The sequence below is a fragment of the Otolemur garnettii genome, unplaced genomic scaffold (assembly GCF_000181295.1).
Source record: "Otolemur garnettii isolate 467f Iridium unplaced genomic scaffold, OtoGar3 scaffold00064, whole genome shotgun sequence".
NCBI lineage: Eukaryota > Metazoa > Chordata > Mammalia > Primates > Galagidae > Otolemur > Otolemur garnettii.
Genome location: NW_003852459.1, coordinates 10,551,054 through 10,567,580, shown reverse-complemented (window position 1 = coordinate 10,567,580; position 16,527 = coordinate 10,551,054). Strand labels below are relative to the sequence as shown.

The following is a 16,527-nucleotide window of genomic DNA, read 5'->3' as shown; positions in this document are numbered from 1 at the left end:
TGTACAAAGAGAACTTGACCCAGGGGACCCCCATACCTGTCACTCCTGAGATGGAGCGAGTCAAACGCAATCAAGAGAACTTTAGCTCGGTATTTGGGAGAAAACTCCCTTAACTCCGTATTAAAAAAATTATAATTTCTATAAAGCAAAATTCGTTCCTTTATAATAATCAATTTAACAAAATCTTTTTTTTCCCCTTATCTCACCAACTGAATCTTTCCAATTTCTGGATCTCCTACTTACCACGTGATTCTAACATTTTATATTTTCTGTATCAGTCCCTTGAATTTTTTTGTTGGTTTTTTTCCTTCTCTCTTCATCTTAAGTTACTTCAGGGAATTTGAAATTAATTGATTTCTAAAAAAGAAAAACCAAACACCAAAACTCTTATTTCCTTGGAACTCTTTTATCTCATAGTTCTGGGTTAGCATTCCAAGAAAAGATACTGTATTCGAAGCCAAATGTAGAAATGGTGGCTCTTGCTTGAGAGCAGAGGTCATGTTCATGTAGATTGGATTCAGGTAAACAGGAGTATGGAGAAACAACATCATTCAACATTGGGACCAAAGCCATCTTATTTTAATTCTTGTCTCAACCAAGCCATCTCATAAATAGAAATCAAAGTCTTCTGATTTTTTTAAAATACACAAATCAGATCATGAGTTTATATTTAATGTTATTTTCTCTTTTATTAATATTATTGTTGCTGAAAAACTCTATAAGATACAAATAGTCTGTGAAACTTCTGTGCAATGATCTTAGGCTCATTTATGCCTTGATGGAGAATCAAATATCATTAGGAAAATTTAGCTGGATTTTTTGTGGAGTGAGTTGGGGATTAATCCAAAATGTTTTTAATTGTCAGTTTAAATATTTTCTAAAAGTTTGATTCTTTCACATAATTAGATCAGTAACTTTGTTTGGTCCCACTGTCTTTTTGTTCTGTTTGTTTTTAATTATTATTCACTAATAATTCTTCAATGTTTTGTTATATTTTCGGTGTAAGTTAATATGTCTTTTGGAATGTTATATTCATTGTTTTCCCTGTGGGTTTATCATATTATTATTACTTATTACCAAAGTAATAATAATATTGCATCAAATTTAAAAATTATTTCTTAATTATTTTCTTCTATATTAGATTAATATTTTATTGTTTGTATCTTTTTGAAAGCTTAATGCTCTTGATGGTCCTGGGCAACTTCTTTTTTCTGTAACCATTTGTGTTAATTTTTATTCAGGTTGCATTTAGGCAAAATTGTTCAGTGGTGCAAAAGTCTCTTAGATACTGTGGAAAATAAACATAAACAATACCATATTTTAAAATATTGGCTTTTAGACTTGACCATCTATACAACTTGAACTTATTTAACAAAGACCAATTTTGCTATATCATATAGATTTGGTCTGAGGTTAAATATCTGTTACTATAAGACAAACATTCTGTGTAAGAATAAATATTTGCTAATTGAATTTTTTTTGAGACAGCGTCTCAAGCTGTTGCCCTGTGTAGAGTGCTATAGTGTCATAGCTCACAGCAACCTCCAACTCAAGCTCAACCAATCCTCTTGCCTCAGTTTATCTATTTTTTTAGTAGAGACAGGGTCTTGCTTTTGCTCAGACTGGTCTAGAACTCATGAACTCAAGCGTTGGCCTCCCAGAGTGCCAGGATTTCAGGTGTGAGCCACCACACCTGGCCAGCTAACCTAATTTTTAAAATAATTTTTATATTGTACATTGAGCATTTTAGTGCTCTTATGAAATTATTTGTATTTTTTCCCTTATATCCTGACATAGGAAATAAACATTTATATTTGATTTTAGAGTAAAAAAGATGAACATCAAATACACTGGCACATCAGCTAAGAAATATAAAACACACTCTCATGCAGATCGGGGCCTGCACAGGAAGACTGACCTGGTGGATTTGCTTGTCCTGTTTGATGTCTGTAGCTTCATAGTAGGTCCCTACACATAAACGAAAGGGCTGCTTTGACTGCTCTTGTTTTTTTCTGGGTGCTTTCTTGTGTTGTACAGGTGTCGTATAAAGAAAACGTTGGAAAAGGGATTCCAATCCCCATCACTCCAGAGATGGAGAGAGTCAAACTCAATCAAGAAAACTTTAGTTCGGTATTTAAAAAAAAAAATCCCTTTGACTATGTTAAAAAATGTTTTTTAAAAGATTAATGGTGAGGTTTTAAAAATCTAATCAACTTATCCAAATAAAAAAATGTTACTCACGTGGTTCCCAACTTAATGCTGCCATTTCCTGTGAATCCATTTCCTCATTTTAGCTAAACATGGATACACATATAACCCTTTGGCTTAGTTTTTAAAAGTGTCCAGTACTGCATTCTAGCTTTTAAAAATTTAACAGTCTCATTGTCTGAGCATTCATCTTTATCCTGCTTTGGCAAATTTGTTCTGAACCTAAAGCTTAAAAAACAATTATTGTGCAAAGATCCTATTGTTGGCCCCATTTCCTATTTATAACTTTCTATGTCTCTGCTACAATTGGTACAGGTATTTTAAAGTTTCTTTTTTTAGCATCTTGTCATTGCTCTCCATTTGCCTGAGACGTAATTCTTCCCAGTATGTTCACCCAAACTAAAAATTAAGTACTTTGACTTCTTTTGAAAGTCAACAAAAGAAGATTTGTGCGTATCTCTAAATATGCAATGTTTGTAAAACCCAACGATCCCTATTCATTAATAGCATTTTCAAATCAAAATAATTTCCTTGGTGGTGTTTCTGTCTGTCTGTTTCTATCTTCTTCCCTCCTCGTAACAAGCTGGGAAGACTAATTGCTGCCTTTTATGACCCTCTTCGCTCGGTGCCGCAGAGATGAGTTCAAAAACAAAAATAACAGAATTTTCTTTCCTATTTCTTAGTTTTCCCTGCTCTTCCTCCATTCCTTTGCTTTGGGGCTGTCTTTAGGCTCACCGAGGTTGACTCTAAAACCTTTGATGTTTCACTTCCTCTAACTCCCTCTCTTCCTCCCACATCTCCTGCTCCCCGGCTCCAGCCCGCTGCTGTGGGAAAGTGACTGTTCTCTTTCTTTGTTCTGCGTGCTTTCTTCTCACACAGGTGCTATACAAGGAAAACCTGGGGACAGGAATTCCAGTCCCCATCACTCCTGAGATGCAGAGAGTCAAACAGAATCAAGAAAACCTTAGCTCGGTATTTTGGAAAGAAAAAAAAAGGCCGCTTGACTGGAGGATTAAACTGATCCTTAACATTTATTCTTTTTCTAAACCCCCTTCCCTTCCTTTGCTTTTAATATAGCTTAGCAAAAGAACACTGGTCCTTTTTTATTTCTCTAATACAGTTAATGTGGGTATTGACTTCATCGGATTATACACATTTAAGAAGAATAATGAGTCTTTTAGTTTGTGTGGATAACAATGAAACTGAGTTCTAACAATCTCAAATCCTTATGTGATTGTTTGGGAGGCCCCATGCTTCTAGAAATGGAAAAATTAACACTGATGACTCTGAAGGGCCCTGCCCACAGCTGAGGTCCTTGCTTCCCTACAAGGGGCTGTGTCCTCATCCCAATAACGGCTTCCATTAAAGTAGTATGTGGCATCTTACCACCCGTTAACTTCTGTTTTCTTGGACTACTGTTATTCTGTAACAAGGAAGTTGACCTCACCCCTAACCTTCCAACAAATGCAATGTTCCTTACGGTTGTTTTTCTGGATGCTTTCTCATCATACAGGTGTTATACAAGGAAAACATGGGCAAGGGAACCCCTTTACCCGTCACTCCAGAGATGGAGAGAGTCAAACACAATCAAGAAAATATTAGCTCGGTACTTTGGCAAGAAAAGAAAAAAATACTACTTCTTTAATGACTTAAAAAACTACTTTCACGATTTAAAATAATCCATATTAATCCTACTTTGGAAAAACCACTTAAATTTTGTGAATTTCTTTACCACATTTATCCTTATTTCTTTGGGGCTTCTCCAAGCCTAACCCCATAATAACAAGATTGCTTTAATCCATCATTGAAACTTCTAATATTAAAAAGTAACAGATGTTTCCATAAAACATCCTTTTGCTTATTTCTTCCCGAACTTACTCTCTACCCACTACCCCAAGGTCTCTTTGTCTTAGGTACTCTTGAAATTCAGGGTGGGAATGAATAAGGAGAGCTCTGTCTTGAATATTGGAATCGTGGTTTCCTTGTGTTTTGTTGGATGACTTCAGGTTCTAATTTACTCTGTCAGATCTGGACAAAGAGACCTTGGGAAAAATAACCACTGATCCTTTCCTTCAAGGAAAATGATTTAAATTATGATCCAGTAGTGGTTTGAGCAATTGATTGTCAATTTTCTTAAAAGGAAAAGTGTCACTGGAACATCTTTTTGTTTTTACTACTTTTCATTCCTTTTCAAATTTATTCTTAACACGGTCTTCAATTGCTAGCTCTGTAAGTCTGTAGTCTGTGATATTACGTATGTTCATAAACTATCAGGACCTGAGGTTTGTGTGGGGACTTCAGCTCTCAGCTGTGAACAGCCTTGCTGCCCTCCACATTTACACTGTCAGATTCCTGGGGACTGCCCCCCAATTTCTTATTCTGTTGGTCCAGTATAGGGCCAGAGATTTGCATTGCTATCAAGTTCCCAGGTAACCCCACACGCTGTCCCAGGGAGCCCACTTTGAGAACCACTACTTTCACAGACTTCTTCCTCTTCAATGCCACTTCCTAAATCTCCAGTGTTTCCAGGAATGACACTGAGGGGAGACATGGAGGTGGAGGATTTGTCACGATGTGTTACTGTGTCTCCTATAGCTATAATAGCAACGTAGGTGCCAAAAACATTTTTCCTTATGGATAAAGCTCGATGTTGTACTAAACTAATTCAAGAAACAGAACACAGAGGACAAGGAAAAAGAAGTAAGGAAACTCTGCCTTGTCTGAGTACCTACAATTTTGCTGACATGTCTATGAGAGTTTGCTACGAAAAGTTCCTGTCACCAGCTACTATATCCGGAGCAGTCTCAGCCCCCTCAGTGTGATTCCAAGCCCAGGCCTGTAACTCCTGCTCAGTTAATTTGTCTGGGGTTTGACATGGATAGACTAATGGTGAAATAACAGTGGGAGAACACCACAGCTCTCTTTTGCCACCCGCAAGCGTGTAGGGCAGGGTCCCAGCGTGGAGATGTGTATCGTGCTGCAACCATGCTCAGCTCCCTTTGGGAAGGTACTGCTTTCCATCTAACCTTATTGCCCAGTCAGTTGGGTAGCCTGAGCATCCTCAAAAGTTTTCTGTTGTTCCCTTTCCTCTTTTGGTAACTGTAACTCTTTTTTTTCTTTCTGGCGTTTTGGATCCATTGGACTCATGTAGGTTTTGTACAAGGAGAATGTGGGGAAAGCCACCCCAACCCCTGTCACTCCAGAGATGCAGAGAGTCAAACGCAATCAAGAAAACATTAGCTCGGTATTGTCTTGAGAACCAAAAGTGCTTTTGATTTTGCAAAGTAACCCCTGCAGTTTGGCCTGCTCCTAACCCCATCCCAGGTTAAAAACAAACCAAATGCCAGTCACTTTTGCATCTAAATCTCATACGACCTGTACCATTGCCATTAGCTATTTTTTAAGCTTTCTTCCTGAGAGCTGTTCTCACTAATAGTAATAGATTAATCATAGTGTCCCCCCCCCCAGTCGCATTGTATTTATTAGTAAATATTGCTTCCTAGTGACTTTCGGGTACCACTTTGTATCTCACAGGTGTTATACAAAGAGAACCTGGGGAAAGCAACCCCCACACCCTTTACTCCCGAGATGGAAAGAGTCAAACGCAATCAAGAAAACTTTAGCTCGGTATCTCAGAGAGGAAAAATGTTACAATGTTAACAAGCCCGGCAAACATGGTTATCCCACTAATTTATCTCACAGTGTTTCCAAAACTTACGTGTACCTTGAGAAATTCTTCCTTATCTACTTAAAAACCAGCACCCAATCCCACCAGCTCGCACTGATTTTACTTCTTTCTTAATCTGTTGCTTTCTACCGTAACATTTTAATGGCTTTCTCGGCCTGAGGGATTCCTTCTAGAGTGTGACATAATTGAGCCATAACACCAGCTACATGATGATTTTCTGGACATGTGTTCTGTTCTCTGATTCCTGGATGCTCTCTTGGCTCCCCTAGGTATTGTACAAAGAGAATATGAGAAAAGCAACTCCGACACCTGTTACTCCAGAGATGGAGAGAGCTAAGCGCAACCAAGAGAACATTAGCTCGGTATTTTCTAGGGTTAAAAAGGAGTAGTGCAACAACTTGGAAAATAACATTTTAACATCATAAAAACATGCCTTTCTCATTCAGCTGACAAAAAAAACACTAAAACGTAAAAAAAAGATAGAAAAGCAATATCTTGAAAAATAACACTTTAACACCATAAAAATGTGCACTTTCTTATTCAACTGAAAATTTACACTAAAGTTGACATAACTATGCTTTTAGATTCCAAATGATCATACTAAACAAGTTAATTGCCAATGTTTTCTCCCCCTTTTCACTTTAATTAAGGTAGTTTTACATAACCCACTATAACAAATTTAGTTCCTAACATCTTCAATCTTCTGCTGTCTTTTATTTTTAAGATACTTTATGAAATGGGTAACACTCCCAAATAGATATCTTCTTTGGGTTTGATTATTTGGAGTTTTTAGCGTCTCGAGGACTTTGATTTTTATGTTAGTATATTGGATTATGCAATTGGGACTTAACCTAAGAAAAAAGGATCACTTGTTTTAAATGATAGTTCTTTCGAATTCCCTTTAGTGTCAGATTTAGAGATAAATACCATCAAATATGCTGGTGCTGATGCCATAATTCCTAGCAAATTTGAGAGGCCATTTTCTTTCTTTTCCTTTCAAAATTATACTGTGCCCCTCATCGTTTGAAAATGAGTTTCATTTGTAAAGTGAAAGCAAGTCTTTTCTGCTGTAGCCCTCCCTGTCCTCGGGCCTGTTCCACTGTTAGCCATGTGTCTTCCTGGGTCTTTTCAGTTGGCTGGAGCCACCCTCTCCAGCTTCTTAAACTCCACCTGTTGGAAAGGCTCTGGGGCTTCAGAGTTAGGCTGGCACCATTCATGTCTTCACTCATGTCTCTCCTCCATCAGGTTCTTTATTCTGATAGCTTCCGGAAACAGATACAAGGCAAAGCTGCCTACGTGCTGGATACTCCCGAGATGAGACGGGTGAGGGAGACCCAACGGCATATCTCCACGGTGAGTGAGGGATTGTCGAGGATTGGCCGGCCAGCCCACTAGAACGTGTAAAAAGGGAAATGGTCACATCCTCATGTTTTGGTGAAGTGAACTCCTGACATTTCAGGTGAAATATCATGAAGACTTTGAGAAACACAAGGGGTGCTTCACACCTGTGGTGACGGATCCCATCACTGAACGAGTGAAAAAGAACATGCAGGATTTCAGTGACATTAACTACCGAGGTATTCAAAGGAAAGTGGTCGAAATGGAACAAAAACGCAATGACCAGGATCAGGAAACTGTTACAGGTAACTGAGCCTGGGTGGGTGGCTGATCAACTTTCAGGAGGATAGAAAAACTAAAGTGTCATTACCTATGTCAAGTCCACGTAGAAAGGACCTCAATCTGTTTTCATTAGGTACGCAGGAAAGTTACTATTACCTCACAGCGCCCAAAGCTGACCTCTCTTCCACGTGATCTTTGTTCTCTGTGTAAGACATGACCCAAAGCTGAATAAGAGTGATTCTATTCTCTGTGACTGTTTAAGTTCAAATTAAAAATAACTTGGTTTTCAAGTTACTGGAAAAGTCCAAGAATACCTGCTTTGATCATTGGTTCCCTTTCAGGTTTACGTGTCTGGCGTACTAATCCTGGTTCAGTTTTTGACTATGATCCCGCAGAAGACAACATTCAATCCCGAAGCTTACACAAGATTAATGGTATGTTATGCTGGAAAAGGCTTACCACATACAATCACCATACAGTAGGCTAGAGCCAATGCTTTAGGCTCTGAAGTTCTTTCCTTCCAGAGTGCTGCTTTCTGAGTTGCCCATTCAGCATAAAACGCCTTGTTGACCAATGGGTCAAACACATCTTCTAAACAAGCTCAAGTTTGGAGAAAATTTTTGTTTCATTGCCTCACTGCATATCTCCTTTAGAATCCATTATTTTCATTTCTTTTTTTTCCCCCCTCTAAAGAAAAAGGTAGTAATTCTTTCTGTTGGAAAAAGAATGAAAATAAAATACATAGGCAAAGAGAAGGTAATGAATTTGATCTTCAGGGACTTCCTGATCTCTCTTGAGTCAAGGAAGATCATTCCTTCACAGAACAAGCTGCAACCTCGATGCCTTCTGTCCATGTTAAAACATGGTGTGTAGTGCGAGGCCTCAGAGGACTGAAGCCCTCGTCTACCGATGAGGAGAGGCGGGAACACCTGCCACATGCAGTGTTAAAGGTCTGCCCATAGGATTCTGGGAACACAGAGAAAGAGTATCTAAATTAATTTGGAAGTTAGGAAGGACCTTCTGGAGAAGTTGAAAATGGAGTTTGAATGTAAATGTTACTATCCGTTGACGTTGGTGAGCCAGGAAAACGGACAGGCAGGGTGAAGGGAAAGAGTGGTAGTTATGGACAGACTCTCAGATTTGAAACCTGACTGTACCAATTAATTGTACTAATTGTACAATCAGATTAATTTCATTAATCTGTGATATCAAGTTAGTGAGCATATGTCAGAAAATTTGTGAGGGTTTAATCCACAGAAAACTACTTAAAACCATGCCTGGCGGGGTGGCGTCTTGTGGCTCAAGGAGTAGGGCGCCGGCCCCCATATGCCAAAGATGGCGGGTTCGACTCCAGCCCCTGCCAAAAACTGCAACAATAACAACAAAAAATTCTTGGCAAAAAATAACCATCTCCAAGATTGAATTACTCTTAGGCATTATGCCACAGAAATTTCATCTCTGTTACGTCACTTCTAATCACATCTCTTCCAGTCCAAGCTCAGCGCAAGAGCCGAGATCAGTCACGATCTGCCAGTGCACTGAGCATCAGTGGGGGTGAGGAGAAGTCTGAGCATTCAGAAGCTGCTGACCACCACCTATCCACCTACAGTGATGGAGGCCTCTTCTTCTCTACAACTTCATCAGGTACTGGCAGTCATGGCCAGCCAGCTTGCTGACAGTTACTACAAGAGATGCTTTGAGTAAAATAAATAAATCAATAATCAATCTTGATCCTTTCTTCTAAGAGAAGAGACTAGAACTGTGGAGCTAGATGTTTCATTTTCATTAATCTTATTAGATCCTCTCTTCTTGGAAATCATTCTTTCTAAGTTGGGGAAAAAGAACACTGCCCAGCCACTAAACACCAGCTAAATGATATCTAGCCACAATTTCTTCTTATAAAACACTGTAATCCTAGCACTCTGGAAGGCTGAGGCAGATGGATTGCCTGAGCTCAGGAGTTGGAGACCAGCCTGAGCAAGAGCGAGATCCTGCCTCTAAAAGTAGCTGGGTGTTGTGGTGGAGTCCCAGCTACTCAAGAGGCTGAGGCAAGGGGGTCACTTGAGCCCACGAGTTTGAGATTGCTGTGAGCTGTGATGCCATAGCACTCTATTGAGGGTGGCAGAGTGAGACTCTGTCTTAACCCCTCCCAACAAAAACAAAACATTTCTCCCTTCTTTTCAGCTTATAAACATGCAAAAACCACAGTACTCCCACAACAACGATCTTCTTCAGTTGCTACCCAACAGACAACGGTATCCTCTATCCCATCTCATCCATCTACTGCTGGAGTAAGTAAATAATAAAAATGATAATGAATGAATAATGAATCTTTTTTTTTGATATGTGCATGATTTTAAGTATTATGGTCTTTTTTTTAACCAATGCTTCTGTTTTATACAATACTCTTTTACTATACATCTTGTATTAACGTTAATCATAAGACATGCATTACTAAATACAAAATAATGAAAAAGCATTATTCAGGGCAGTGCCTGTGGCTCAGTGCCGGCCCCATATACCAAGGGTGGTGGGTTCAAACCCAGAGTTGTAGGTTGCTGTGAGCTGTGATGCCACAGCACTCTACCATGGGCAATAAAGGGACTCTGTCTCTTAAAAACAAACAAACATAAAAAAGCATTATTCAATGATTTTTTAAAAAAAGCTAGAGTCAAATATCAGTTTTGGCTCAATGGTCTCACAACTATCTTAAACTAAACATTTGCAGCTTAGAATCATTCTTTAAGAATATATATACAGGCCAGGTGCAGTATTTTATGTCTTTAATCTCAGCACTTTGGGAGGCTGATGTGGGAGGATCACTTGGACCCAGAAGTTTGAGACCAGCCTGGGCAATGAACATAGGGATGCCCTGTCTGTGCAAAAAATTTTAAAAATAGGCTGTGCCACTAGAAGGCTGAGGCAGGAGAACAGCTTGAGCCTGGGAGTTCAAAGCTGCAGTAAATTACAATTGTGTTGTATACTCTAGCCTGGGTGACAGATGAGACCCTGTCTTTGGAAAAAAAGAATGTATGTATGTATGCACATTGACATGTACACACACATATACATGCCATATCTTAGATCTTCCCCATTAATTTACAGCATACTGAAGAGGTAAGCCAACCCATGTCCACAGTACACCAATCTACTTTAAAACACTGGGTTTAAATACTGTATTCCATTCATAACATTACAAAAACATTCATAACACTTTATGATTGACATGAACAATATTAGTTGAAGAGATCTATCTTTACTAAAGGACATAAAAGAAAATATAAACAAATTTTGAGACTCATACATATTTAAGGAAGAGAATATTGTAAACTTGTCAGTTTCTCTTAAAATAAATCAATGAATTCAATTCCAATGAAAACCCCAATATCATTTTTAAAAATTGTTTGCTTCAAGAATGGAGAAGCAGGCTCAGTGCCCGTAGCACAGTGGTTACAGTGCCAGCCACATGCACCAAGGCTGGCAGGTTCAAACCTGGCCTGGGCCAGCTAAACAACAATGACATCTGCAACAAAAAAATAGCCAGGTGTTGTGGCAGGCACCTGTAGTCCCAGCTACTCAGGAGGCTGAGGGAAGAGAATTGCTTAAGCTCAAAAGTTGAAGGTTGCTGTGAGGCTATGGCACTCTACCCAGGGCAACAGCTTGAGACTCTGCCTCAATAAATAAATAAATAAATAAAATCAATAAAGTAAGTAGTACTTACCTGTACATACTTACCTTTAAACATACCACAACTAAAAGCGATTATAATTAGATATGGATTTACCATGATAACAGATACAAAAAGAGATGAAGTCCAAAGATGGGCCCCAAAAGAATTACAAATCAGCAGGAAAGGCTGAGTTAGTTAAGTATATGATCATGGCATAACTAGTTATCAGGTTAGTCAGAAAAAATAAATTAGATACCCATTTCAAAGCATACTTAAGTGGCAGTTGTATCAATGATCTAAATACAAAAAACAAAATTGCAGAAGTACAGAAAAAGAGAGACCACTTTTGCAGTATTAAGGGCCTTCCTAAGCAAGTTCCGAAATCTAGATGTGTAGAGGAAAAGACTGACAGATTTGACCATAACATTTTAAGTGCTTTTATAACAAAAAGAAGATGTCAGAGTGGGAGAAAATATTTACAGCATATGTTACAAAAATGATTGATATCTAAAAAGATAAGGCACTCTAAAATTCACTGAACAATTATTGCCTTCTGCCTCAAAATAAGGAGGACCTGGGAGATTAGGAATAGACAATCTGTTGCAAGAGAAATAAAAATGGCTAACAAAAAGGTGTTCATCACAATCAGTAACTAAGAATATGCAAATGAAAATAATCTTCACAGTGATAAAGCATATTGAATCAAATATGATCATATTGCATCATGTTTGAACATTAGAGTAGCAAGATTTGTTAAAAATTTAAACACGTTTCCATTTCCCCTAATACTTTCACCTTTCAGAGCTTGTTCTTCAGAAATTATTTGTCCAAAGATAAACACTAGGATGCTCATATAAGAAAAAAGAAATGGGCTCGGTGTCCATAGCACGGTGGTTAGTCACAGCACCAGCCACATGCACCGAGGGTGGCAGGTTCGAGCCGGGGGGGCCAGCTAAACAATGATGACAAACTGCAACAAAAAAATAGCCTGGCTTTGTGGTGGGCACCTGTAGTCCCAGCTACTTGAGAGGTTAAGGCAAGAGACTTGCTTAAGCCCAAGAGTTTGAGTTTGCTGTGAGCTGTGATGGCATAGTACTCTATTGAGGGCAATATAGTGAGACTCTGTCTCCAAAAAAAAAAAAAAAGTGACAAATAAAAGTCCAGGAAAATGAAAATGGCTACATTATTTGTGATATTACTAAAATGTGAAATTCTCTGCAGCAAAAGAATGAAATAGAACTGTATTTTTATGAAAAGCCTTCCAAGCTGTATTAAATGGAAAGAACAAACGAGAGTAGTATTTATGGTATTGTTCCACTTATGCAGAGGAAAAGGGAAAATCCATTTTTGAGTTTGAATATATATGTGTATATTTCAGAATGTGTGAAAAATATATGATACATTCCAAAGAATCTTCAGGCAGTGTCACTTACTTATACCTCCAAATTATTACAATTTCTACATGATAGCTTTTAGAAGCTTTTACTACCGTCTGCTCCCAAGTTTCCAAAGTGAGAGCTAACTTGCAGTATTGGTATAGTTTTTCAAATTCTTCTCCACAACATAAAATTGATCTCCTCAAAAGGGAGAAAAAGACCACATATAAAATTAGCAGCACATTCCCTTTTTTTTTTTTTTTTGAGACAGAGTCTCAAGCTATTGCCCTGGGCAGGGGGCTGTGGCATCACAGCTCACAGCAACCTCAAACTCTTGGGCTTAAACGATTCTCTTGCCTCAGCCTCCCAAGTAGCTGGGACTACAGGAGCCCGCCACAACACCCGGCTATTTTTGTTGTTGTTGCAGTTGTCATTGTTTTACCTGGCCAAGGCTGGGTTTGAACCCACCAGCCTCTCTGTGTATGTGGCCCGTGCCCTACCCACTGAGCTATAGGCACTGTCCACAAACACATTCCCTTTTTTTTCTCTGAATATATACACACATAGTTTTATGGTATATAAACCATAATGATTTATACTTAATATTTTAGTATATAGTTTATAATTAACATAGTATTCAGTTCATAATCCAAAGTGTACAATTTAATGATGTTTTCTTTAGAGAATTTTTCTTTCTTCTTTTTTTTTTTGTAGAGACAGAGTCTCACTTTATCAATCTCGGTAGAGTGCCGTGGCATTACACAGCTTACAGCAACCTCCAACTCCTAGGTTTACGCGATTCTCTTGCCTCAGCCTCCTGAGTAGCTGGGACTAGAGGTGCCTGCCACAATGCCTGGCTATTTTTTTGTTGCAGTTTGGCCCAGGGTCAAATTTGAACCCACCACCATTGGTATATAGGGCCAGCACCCTATCTACTAAGCCATAGGCGCTGCCCTAGAGAACTGTTTAATTATCATCATCTTAGAATATTTTCAGCACCATTAAAAAAAAATACTCTGGCTGGGTGCAGTGGCTCTTGCTTGTAATCCTAGTACTCTGGAGGCCAAGGTGGGTGGATTGCCTGAGCTCACAGGTTCAAGACTAGCCTGAGCCAGAGCGAGATCTTGTTTCTAAAAATAGTCAGGTGTTGTGACGGGTGCCTGTAGTCAAAACTACTTGGGAGGCTGAGGCAAGAAAATCGCTCCAGCCCAGGAGTTTGAGGTTGCTGTGAGCTGTGATGCCACAACACTTTACCAAGGGTGACAAAGTGAGATTCTGTCTCCAAAAAAAAAAAAAAAAAAAAAAAACAAACAAAACTCTGTGCCCATCAACATTTATTCTCCAGCCCCTCCCTTCCTGCACCATCCAGTCCTAGACATCTACTAATTTACTTTCTGACTCCATAAGCTTGGCTATTTGGGACATTTCATATAAATGAAATCACAGAGCATGTGTACGTTGGTGCATAGGTCCTTTTACTTAATGTTCTGAGGTTCATCCGTGTTGTGTTGTGTATTATTAATACTTCATTTCTTTTTCTGTGCACTAAGTATTACTTCACTGTACAGATACACCACATTTTATCTATTTATTCATCAGTTGGTGGACATTTGGGTTGTTTCCACTTTTTAAATGAGTAACACTGCTATGAACATGGATGTACAAGTTATTCTGCAGACCTGTTTTCATTCCTCTTGGGTATATACCTAGGAGTGGAATTGCTGGATCATATGTAACTCTGTATTTATAAACATGCATTAAATTAACTGACAGATGCTTTACAAGAAGTGGCTGCCTCATTTTACATTCCTACCAGCAATTGATGATCTGATCAATTTCTCCATATCCCAACACCTGTTGTTATTCTGGCATGTGCAGAATGGACCTCCTTGTGGATTTGGTTTCCATTTGCCTCATAACTAATGATGTTGAACATCTTTTCATGTGCTATTGGGTGGCTATTTGTATGTTTTCTTTGGAGAAATGTCTGTTCATATCCTTTGCCTTTTTCTTGGTGTTTAGTTGTAGTAGTTCTTTGTATGTTCTGGATATAAATCCCCAGCAGATGTATGACTTACAAATAGTTTCTGCTATTTTTTTTTGTGTTCTTTTTATTTTCTTGGTGATGGTTGAACATTCTCTTTTATGCAACTCAAGTTTGTGGAATAAGTCATGAGGAATCTTACAACTGGGTTAGAGTTAATGGTTGCAATTCCAATATATATTTTCCCCCTTTTTCCATCCTCACGAATAGAAAATCTTCCGTGCCATGTACGATTATATGGCTGCAGATGCTGATGAGGTGTCCTTCAAAGACGGAGACGCTATCATAAATGTCCAGGCCATTGACGAAGGCTGGATGTACGGCACTGTACAGAGGACTGGCAGAACTGGCATGCTCCCGGCCAACTATGTCGAAGCTATTTAGACATTTCAGAGAATCACACCTGTCTGCAGGACTACAACCCCTGCAGTTGGACTTCAGTTTAGACTTTCCACTATTACCCAAGTTCTCAAGTTGGCCACGGTTATTCTGTGTCAATATGATTTATGGTAGTATCATCCTTCTTCTGTGTTTAAAATGTTTAATTTCAGAATAGACATTTTAAATGATTCTGGAATATTATTGCTATTATCAACCCAGAGTCTTTCTGTCATAAGAATGGTTAACCTTATTTCTCTTCTAAAATGGATATTCTGAACATGTCAAACACATTACATGGCAGAGATATTCATCTTTTCCTTGCTTACTGATTGCTAACTTGTATTTCTTGGATTAATTCTGAAAATATAAAGCTGATAGTCAATATAAACTGGTGATAAAAGTGGTAACTAATAAAATCTATAATTCTGCAACATATCCTGCTGATACAATGAGCATTATTTACTTTTAATGGTTTTAAAATTGACCAGTAAACACACTCATTAAAGCAAATCCCTCATGGATACTTAGTTTTTCTTTTTTTTTTTTTTAATGTACTGTTAAAAATGCCTAAGAGTAGACGTTCTCAAAACTGTATCCCTACTTGTATTAGCAAGCTTCCCTTATACATGTAATAGTTTTGGGAACAAACGTGGGATCTGAGGATCTTTTCCATCTGCATCTGGTGTGCTGGCAGTATATGGCAAAGTATATGGCAAAGTATATTGGAGAGCCACCAATAATGGCTTCATGCTAAAGGATACTTTAGCTGATACGTCCTAAAAAGCAAGATGTGTCCCTGTTACTCTACAGCTATAGCAATGCTGAGTGTGCAAACACTTGTGAATGATCGAGAGTACGCTTGCCTGCCAGGCACTGTGCACAACGCTGGGATTCAAGTGATAAACTTAGGGTGTCTTCCAGTCCCAAGAAAAGACAGACCATTTTGGGTTGGAGTACATGTGTAAGGTGACCAGCCTTGTCCAAAAGCGTGACAGTCCCTGATTTTTAACAATTTGTCCCGTGTCCTGCGGCGTTTTATAAAAGTCCTGGTTTTTGGAAAGAATGCACGACAATCTAGGGAAGGGCAGGACGATGGGATGAGAATATACGGTTTTTGGCTGCTGAACAGGTTAATGTAACTCCATTTGGGAATGAAGAAGTTAATGTAACTTCATTTGGAAATGAAAAGGCTAATGTAAACTCCCTACTCCCCTCCTGGGCAAGGTCGCCCAGGTGGAATCAGAAGGAGACTGGTTCCCCCCTTGCTTCTAGGCAAGGACAATTAGCTCAGAAGGAGCCAAACTATCTGGAACAAACAAGTAGGTCCCCCCACTCTCTAGAGGCTCCCTAACTATAAACAGCTCAGCCAATAGCAGCCCAGCTCGACAAAACACCCCATTAAATTCCTCTATGCACTTTAAAATCCTCAGCTCCCTTCACTAGGGAGTCACCCTTCCTCCAGCCACGCTGAAGGGAAGAGTGGCCCAGGAATATGCTTGCAAAATAAAGCACTTTTGTCTTTACCTGTGTGTGGTGGTTC

The 16,527-nt window shown here is 38.9% G+C and overlaps 1 protein-coding gene across 2 annotated transcripts in view; it reads left to right on the top strand.

Moving 5' to 3' along the window:
- Window positions 1–15,418, top strand: part of NEB (nebulin) — a 212,936-nt gene extending 197,518 nt beyond the window's left edge. Inside the window, exons 140-149 of one of the 2 annotated variants that reach the window (XM_003793019.1) lie at window positions 3,722–3,814; window positions 5,360–5,452; window positions 5,743–5,835; window positions 6,166–6,258; window positions 7,142–7,249; window positions 7,356–7,539; window positions 7,858–7,950; window positions 9,008–9,160; window positions 9,701–9,807; window positions 14,817–15,418. In XM_003793019.1, the coding sequence (XP_003793067.1) occupies window positions 3,722–3,814; window positions 5,360–5,452; window positions 5,743–5,835; window positions 6,166–6,258; window positions 7,142–7,249; window positions 7,356–7,539; window positions 7,858–7,950; window positions 9,008–9,160; window positions 9,701–9,807; window positions 14,817–14,990 (1,191 nt within the window). In that variant the 3' untranslated portion in view covers window positions 14,991–15,418. The remainder of the gene's footprint in view (window positions 1–3,721; window positions 3,815–5,359; window positions 5,453–5,742; window positions 5,836–6,165; window positions 6,259–7,141; window positions 7,250–7,355; window positions 7,540–7,857; window positions 7,951–9,007; window positions 9,161–9,700; window positions 9,808–14,816) is intronic. The other variant, XM_012807124.1, reaches the window with a different exon arrangement.
- Window positions 15,419–16,527: the final 1,109 nt, after the last annotated feature.